This window comes from Belonocnema kinseyi, chromosome 4, assembly GCF_010883055.1.
Source record: "Belonocnema kinseyi isolate 2016_QV_RU_SX_M_011 chromosome 4, B_treatae_v1, whole genome shotgun sequence".
NCBI classification, from domain to species: Eukaryota; Metazoa; Arthropoda; class Insecta; order Hymenoptera; family Cynipidae; genus Belonocnema; species Belonocnema kinseyi.
In genome coordinates this window covers 67,677,721-67,686,681 of record NC_046660.1, presented here as the reverse complement: position 1 = coordinate 67,686,681, position 8,961 = coordinate 67,677,721, and the positions used below count along the sequence as shown (strand labels likewise).

At 32.3% G+C, this 8,961-nt stretch overlaps 1 protein-coding gene across 1 annotated transcript in view; it reads left to right on the top strand.

Annotated features, from left to right (window-relative positions):
- LOC117171767 (semaphorin-1A-like) overlaps nt 1-8,961 on the top strand; it is a 470,590-nt gene that overhangs the window by 137,112 nt on the left and 324,517 nt on the right. Inside the window, 1 exon segment of the mRNA XM_033359372.1 lies at nt 2,158-2,340. Coding sequence (XP_033215263.1) covers nt 2,238-2,340 — 103 coding nt within the window. The 5' untranslated portion in view covers nt 2,158-2,237.

Below are 8,961 nucleotides of genomic sequence, written 5' to 3'. Positions count from 1 at the left end.
CTGAAACTTCGCAGATGTATTCAAAAATAGTTAAAGAAGTTATAATAAAAATTTCAGCTTTTTAGCATGGATTTCGTTTCACGCTAAAACCACCTTAAACACTTGTCCATGAATAATATAAATAACCATGAAGACATAACGCATCCTTGTCTAACTCCTTGAATAATATCGAAACAGTCCCTCAATTTCCCATTCACTCTTACACTCGCTTTGCTATCCGTATATATTGTTTTTATAGCTTGTAGGAGCTATCCATTGACTCCATACTCTTTCAGGACTTTCCAAAGTTTACTTCTATCCACCTTGTCGAAAGATTTTTCTAGGTCAACAAATGCACAGAAAACTTTTTTTCTTACTCTCAAACTTTTTTCTGTTATTTGCCTTAAGCTAAATATTTGATCCGTACATGACATTCCTGGAATAAACCCACTTTAGAATTCCCAAATCTTTGATTCTGTTATTTTCATTACCCTACGAATAAGTTTATGTGGTATGCACTCGCCACCGTGTTTAAGCATTTCAGCGTTAATACCGTCTACCCCGGCAGCCTTACTGTTTTTCAAGTTCTTAATTATGTCCCTAACCTCAGTGACACAAACATTCTCAATTGAGTTTTCTATCGCATCGCGTTCAGCATCGCAGTTATGGTGTCCAATAGCTTCATCTCCGAATTTTCTCCTAAAATAGTCTCTGAAAGCCTCTAGTATTCCGTCTGCATTATATACCATTTTCTCCCTACCATTTCTCATGTTGAAAAATTCTATACTTTTGTTTCCTTTCATTTTTTTGTAAAGCAGTTTCTTGCTTCCCTCAAAGTCGTTTTGTATTTTTTTCTCTTCTTCTGCTCTAATTTTATCTTTACGTTCCTTAACTGATCGTTTGAGTATCCTGTTTTCGTGTCTCTAATCTTTTCTACGTCTATTTCTTTCCTCATTGCTAAAACCTGCGATTTTCAAAGTTCTCATGTACGCTTCTCTCTTTGCTTTTTGGGCAGCCTGAATTTCATCATTCCACCACGCATCACCAGACAGTCTTCCTACAACTGCGGTACCACACACTTCGATCGTATATCTAACAAGGATATCCCGTAACTTTGTCCAGGCGCCCCCTATATCTTTGTTTTTTATACGGAAATGATATTCAAAAAATCCAAGTTCAGATTCAGAACTATGATTCTTTACCAAGATTTCCTGTTCCAAATCAGAAATCTTTGAAATCTTCTAGAATGTTTAGAAATCTTGTGAAATCTTTAAAAATCATTGGAAATCATTCCAGTCTTTTCGACTCTTTTAGGTTGACTAGAAAAAATTAACAGTTGACCAGGACAATACCCGAAATTAAAAATCATCGTTTCAGCAGACACCATGAGTACAAAATTTAATTCTCATAAAGTACAGAAAACTTAAATAGTTCTGTTGACCTTTGATCTACATTATCTGATGTTATTATCTTGGAAACTTGCAGTAACCAAATGTTAAAAATGTGTGAGTTTATACTTTAATACCAATCTCTCTCCGAAGTAGGACAATTGTATTTTATATTAGTTTTCGCATTAACAAAGTCCACAATATATTCTCGGAAAATATTCTTTTCAGCGAAAAATGCATTCTCTGTTTTATGGTTATTAAAGGAAAGTAATTTCCTCGTTCATGTGTTTAGTCAGGCGCATTCTTTGAGAGCGAGGGAAAATAGTCTATGATAATGAAAGCCAACGCGAATAAGAGAAAAATCAATCTTTTCACGTACATATTTGAAATGAATTCTGAATTATAATTCTTTGTCGAAAATATTTGCACGCATTTGAAGAAGCTATAATATCTCAATTTGAAAGAGTGGTTTGTAGAGTGGAGAATTGAGTGAAAAAGTGAATAAAGGGTCATTTTGATCGTTGGACATTTCGTTGAAACGTTTGAGAGAAACAGTTGACTTGTCGTGATAATAAATCCTTGGGTGGTGGTGGTCGCTATTGAATTAACCTCAGCCATGTTTTGGCATCCCGTAATGGTTGCCTGAACTCGTCGGCAGCTTCTGAAGCAGACAAGAAAAGAAAAGAAGGGTCTTCCTCCCTCTTGGGTTCTTGAAGTAAAAACGAATGCACGTATATATAGTATATACAGACTGAAGACTGGACTAACTTTGTGTTTTTTGTGCTTTCAGGAGTGCTCGGAACCGCGATGGCGATTCAACTACAATACCGTTGATTAAAAGAAGAGCCGGCAGGACCACTCGCTTCCAAGATGGATGCGTCCCTGTGCACGCTGTCTTTGGTCCTGGTTACCTTGATTATCCAAAATGCTGCCTGGCCACAAGATCCTGCTCCACGGCTACACATCAAATACCGTAAGTTCAACTTTTCATACTGAAAAAAGAGGTTTTGAGTTATTGGCACAAATTACCATGACCATCAAGAAAATTGATTGAGATTATCTAAAGTTGTTTTTTATTTGTTTATTTTCGTCACTTTGCGTGATTACTATGTACTAAATCAGAAGCTTCTACCAAAAGAAGTAGTAACTGGACTTACACTGTTAGTATTTTGAATGTTTAACAACTGTTAAATTATCATGCAAATCGTAACTATCGCTCAATAAAATAAATTAAAACATTATCTGCATTAAATGGTAAAATGTGTTGAGTAATATAAATTACTTATCATAATATTGTTGGCCAAAACGTAATTGTAAACTGTTCCATTTAAATAGATTATCAGGAATGCTATATATAGGCTAGAAATTTCAAATGTGTGTAGCATGAGTTACTATTTTAAATATTAACATTTATTACTGAAGTGGCAAAAATTGCCTTTTGTGAATAGCACCGATTACGTTCTTGCGACAAGTATTAGCAGTCAAATTTACTACTGGACATATTAAACTCCGAAAAAGATTCGGTTGAATCATCCGAATTGTTATTGGTTTAACTATAGAATATGGTTATTCTATGGCCAACAAAACATTTTTTTGACCCCCATAAATTCTGTGGATGTTTTTACCAAATCTTTTGGCAGATAAAGTATTTGGTTGATTCAGAAATAAAGTTTGGTAGGGTCAATTACATGTTTTGTTGAGTCAAACCAAATTTTTTTGAGTTTAATTTCTTAATCTGAATCGTTTTTTTAAGGATATGGTAACAATTGCAAAGTGTCCTTTCTTAGTTCAAATCAATGATTTACAAATGGTACTCTTTCCTCTGTTTGCAAGTTAAAATCTCCATTCTCTTTTTTGCATAGACTCAGTATTTCCCTATTGCACGTTTTGCCATAATTCTTGCAAATGTAACTTTTTTCTAAAAGTTGGTAAGAAGCGATAATAAGAAAAAACATTTCATTAAAAATAATTTAAGGAATCTGTATTATCGTCAAAGAAGAACAGAAATTAAATTGTTTTATAAAAAAGGATTCTTCTCTCGATGTCTCTAGTAGCTTAACGGGAAAGCACTCAACCGGCAATCGGAAGTTCTGTGGTTCGATTCCCTGCGCAGCGAAAGGAGAAAATCTTTTTCTAACAAAAATTGAAGTACAAATAATGTTAAAAAGTCATCTTATGTGGTTTAAAATTCAACTTTTCTGTTCAAAATTCGTCTCTAGCTTTAAAGCTCAACTATTTGTTTAAAAATTAATTTCTCTTTAAAAAAATGAACTTTTTATTAGGGATCATCCACAAATTACGTAAGACGTTTTTCTTCTGTTTGAATAAAGACGAGCATAAAATTGCTGTGAAGTTGAGAAGGACAGAACGATATAAACAAAAGAAAAACGTCTTTCGTAATTTGTGGGCGATCCCTTACGTCAAAGTCAACTTTATTCTAAAGACTTTTTAGCTTGAAAACTCGACTCTTTTTTTGAAAATTCATCTCTTTTCGCAGATAATCTTTTTCGGACGAAAATTTAATATTTTGTTGAAAATGCTTGGTTTTTCGGTTACATTAAATTATTTTTGGTATACAATTAAAATTTGTTTTGATTGACGATTTAACTACTATATTTTTCGTTAAGAATGCATGTTTTTGTTGATGATTTAACTTTTTGAAGGAACGTTCAACTACTTTGATAAAAGTTATTTCTTTTTTTTTTATCGAAGACTCATCTCTTTGGCTGAAAATGTTACTACTTTGTTGACATTTTTTGTTGTGTTTCATCATTAATTTTCTAACTGACAATTCAACTGTCTTCTGAAAAATCAGTCTTTTTGGCTTAAAAATCATCTATTGGGTTTTTCATCGACGTTAAATCCTTTTTATTTGAAAATTCGACGGTTTGATTGAAAATTCATCTTTGTAAAAGTAATCTCTAATTATTTCCCTATTTTCTTGAAAAATCGACTTATTTCTCCTCTTTTGAGATTATTTTTGACTGTGAAGTCTGAGTTTCATTTGTGAATATCCACTCAAACCGCACAGAACGCTCATATACGTTACGGTACTTTAACCCCTGGGGAAGACCCGAACGGATAGCTGAAATACCACATTCGTGCGTACATATTTTCAACGGTTAACGCCAATCCGTGCGGTTAATCGCTGCGTCGAAACTACGTAGCAGAACTTTATACACGTGGGCGGTAAATTGCGCTAAGCATACACATCGTAAAATGAAAACCATTCAGATTTTTTCAGATTCTGATATTTTGTTCTTTCAATTCATGAACTCCGGCATTTAAGATAAGAAAGTTCAATTCTTTTGCTGCACTAGAGACTGGAAATAGTATCAGAGCTATACCACAATTAAGGGGTCGGATTCTGTAACCACCTATACATTTTTCTCGTTCAAAGGAGTTGGCCTCTGGAAACTCTTCAAACAAGTTCTGAATTTTAGTTTTAAAAGTACGTATACTTCAAGGAAATTAAATTACGCATCTTTTTTCTCTGGACAAAAAAGTTGTAGCTTTACAAATAATTTTAAAGTAAAGTTCGAGAACCAAGCGTTCAGTAGAAATTTATATATTTTTTTATTAATTTTTTTTTAAAATGACAGTCCTGATTTTTCTCTGAACGCTCGATTCTCGGGTTTTATTTAACGAATTACTTCTTTTTGATGTGAAGAAAGGGGGGGGGGGGGGGCTTAATTCCAATAATCCTGTCGGAATACATATTTTTACCTGGATGGTCTAATCCCAGCTTTCCAATAGTGTTACGAGGATGAAATTTTTCTTTTCCGTTTCATTACCGATTTCCTTTTAAAAATGTATTGAATTTGAATCCATTGAAGTTTGAAGTTGGTTCAACATTTATTTTGCAGTTATTGCATATATTTCGGTTCCTTCAAATTAACCCATTTTATCAGAATTTTAACGATGGCAATAATAAAAATATATTAATTACTCTCTCGTATCTAATTGTCATTATGATTTTAAATACATAGTTACGAGTTATAGGATATGCCTTAATTTGTGGGTCATTTTAGGAATAATTAAAACGACAACCTTTTTAGCTGTGAAGTTTTTTAATTCTTTAAATTTTCAATTATAATAACCAGAACAAATGTTTGCAAACTGGAAAATGATTTGCAATTTTCTTTTTAGTTTTTAGTGGCCACCTGTGCAGAATACTTGTTTTCCATCCTTGGAAACCTCGCAGAAATCATCCCCCATAAATAATAGAAGCATCTGAGTAAACATAGTAACCGTTTATTATCCTTTCAAACTTTGAAAAACTAGCTGAAAAAGAGAGAATCGAGTTATTATTTTCTTTGCAAATTATTTTTGAAGCAACATAAATTCAGCAATAATTTATTACCCCTCTGTAGAGCCAAGAGCTCATTGTCGAGTTACAAGCTTGTATATAAATGTTTGCGCGGTATGATGGAATGTCCAGAGTATTAACTTGTTTACCATAGCGTAACTATGCAATTGTTTACAAAGTACTCTCAGTCAATTTAATAATTTCTATATACAGGGGTGTAAGTATAATGTCAGGCTTAGCCTTTCAGAAATCAATTATAATGTCAGATCAATATTATCGTAAATCAGTAGCGTTTCTCTTTCCAATTTATTGAGCAGGGTAGCTATTCACTGGCAAAAACGAAAATTAGTTTGGAATTTACAGAAGCGGGATATAGATAGAAACTTTGTTGAAAATCGGCAATTTGTTGAATTTGCTTTCAATTTTGCAATGAATATCAGCTCACTGTTTATAAACAAAAAAAATTGTGTGAAATTGTGCTCAGTCTTACCAACCGTCTCCATTAAAATATCGAATATCATCCTCGATATCATCTTATATTTAAGATTTTAAAGTCATAGTTTTTATTTATTTTTTAAATAACTGTTCCTTTTATACTATATATTTAAGAATTTAAAGCTTTTCAGGCTTAAAAGTCAAGGAATTTTCCGGATCTTTCCAAAATTTTATAGGATTTCAAAAGATTTCAAAGGATTGGGAATATTTGTGTTTTCTAGGGTATTTTAATGGATTCTAAGGAATTTTAAAGAGATCAAAAAATCTTAAGGAATTTCAAGGAATAGCATCAGATTTCATTTAACTTTTGTAGATTTAAAGAAATTTTTTAATATGTCAAGGTATTTCCAAAGATATTAAAAAATTTGAAAGATATTAAAGAATTTTAAAGGCTAGGATATTTTTTAAGTTCCCAGGGAATTTCAAAAGATTTTCAAATAAATCAAAGAAGTTTTAAGAAATCTGAACGGATTTTGTCAGATTTCCGAGGATTTAGGTCATTTTAAAGACCCTCAAAAGGGTATTTTGATAATTTTCCAGGATCTCAAAGGATTTCACAGAAATTCAAAGATTTTAATACATTAGAAATTTTTTTGAGTATTTTAAAGACTGTAGGATATTTGAAAAAATTCTAAGGAATTTTAGTTGATTTTACAAATTTAAAGACATCCAAGAAGATTTTAAAAATGTTAAGATAGTTAAAAAGGCACCAAGGCATTTTCAGAAGATTTACACAATTTCAAGGGACTTTAAGGGCGGACTTGAAATATTTTAGAGTATTTTAAAAAAAGGATTCCAAGGATGTTTCAGGAAAAAGAATTCGAAGAATATGATTAAATTTCATTTAATTTGACTATGTGAAAAAAAATGTATAATACTTTAATGGAATTTTAAAAAGGTTATTCACAATGTTTGAGGAGTTACAAATGCTTTCGAAGATTTTAAGAGATTTTCAAATATCTCAAGGTATTTCCAACGATTTTAAAGAATTCAAAAGATTTTATGGTGTTTAAAAAAATCCATAAATGCTTTTTGTTTTTCAAAATTTTTGAATTTCTACTACTCTAAAAATTATTGAACATTTTAAGTTGATCACGCTTTGCACTATTGACTAAATATACATTTATAGATTTGGTGATCCAGTTTTATAGGTTTCACGATAGTTTAAACGGCAATTAAAAATATCTCAAGCCTTTAGTAAAGAGCTTCGATCTGCAGAATTTTTGGTAAATTATGATCATCGGCAATCATAATGTATTACTATGATTACAGTCGTTCTTTAAAATGTACGTATAATTTATAAAAAAATGTAATAAATGAAGCTTTTGTTGAATATTTTTCTACTGAAAATATTTGGTTCATAAAAAAGCTAAAGTTTCGTTTCGAAGAAATAAAATGGCGTCAAAATGTCCTGAAGCAAAACTAAACCATGATTAGTTCATAATGAGTAAAATAAGTATTGAAAGCAATGCCATTTTTCAGTTTTTACATTGATTAAGAGAACGTGCCTAACTGAAGTTCAAAATGAATTTGTAATAAAATGATCTAAAATAAAATTGAATCCCTAGTTTGTTCTGTCTAATTTATGGACGCTCAAATAAAAATTGTCGCGAAATCATATTTGGACTTAAATTAGTTGTTTGGATTCATTAGTGCTTTCGAATTCAGCAATTTTCAGACATGTCAATGTCGAAAGTTCCAATGTCCCTTTTGAGAGACGATCACAGTCGTATGGAGCTGTGAGTCTGCAGGAATTCGAAATAGTTTTGAACGCGTTTCGTAACTATCCGTGGTTTCAGTTGAAAGTCACGATGTCGAAGTAATTCCCTTTTCGTGTTGTAACTTTGTCGGCGCACAGCATTTGTACCTCCGAGTTTTTCCAATTGAAGTAAGTAGTTTCATGATGCAAATCTGGTCTCTGGTGGGCGGCAGGTATTATTTCCCACATCTAGAAAGCAAGGAAATAATTAAAATAGTAAAGTTAAATTGAACTTCCTTTTTACAATATAATGAAGTGTCCCTAATTAAAGAAGAAATATATTTTTTTCATTCCAGTCTCCTCCTGTGAATTCCTCTTTTTAGGAAGGGTCGTTTAAGTAAAGCCGGCTAATTTTCGCTTAATTAAGAATCCTCCCCCAAGCCCTTATCATTCTTTCGCCATTTTTCTTGTTAATCGACGCACCAAGTTTTTTCCTTTTTTCCCTCTACATTCGCTTCCTCCAATTTCACTATCTCATATTCACATTCTTGCGCGTGTGCAGACTTGGGAGGAAAAAATTCAATTCTGGTGGTGGTCCCTCGACTATCCTAATAGAGCACGAAGAAGACATGTATACGACTCTTCTCAGCTTTCTGCTTTTTTTCATGAATCCAATTCATTATCTCCCCAGACGTTTCGACATTACAAAAAAGTCTTTTAAAAAAATGCATACTTTATCAAATGTTAGATGAAAAATCTCAATTTTTGGCAACGATTCTTTTTACATATGTATTTTTTAACGGGAATTTGAACTTCTGACGTATTTCAGACTCATCCCTCTCCTCTTCTTTTTCCATTTTTTAAAGGAATTCATGTTCTTCGTTTGTTTTCAAGAAACTTGACATTTTCCCCCTTTTTCTTGTTATTTCCCTTAAATGCAAACTGAATTAATAGAACTTAATAAAATCCACCTATTTGTTATTAAAATTAATCGAAGTATGTGGTACCGCAGTTGTAGGAAGAATGTCTGGTGATGCGTGGTGGAGTGATGAAATTCAGGCTGCCCAAAAAGCAAAAAGAGAAGCGTACAA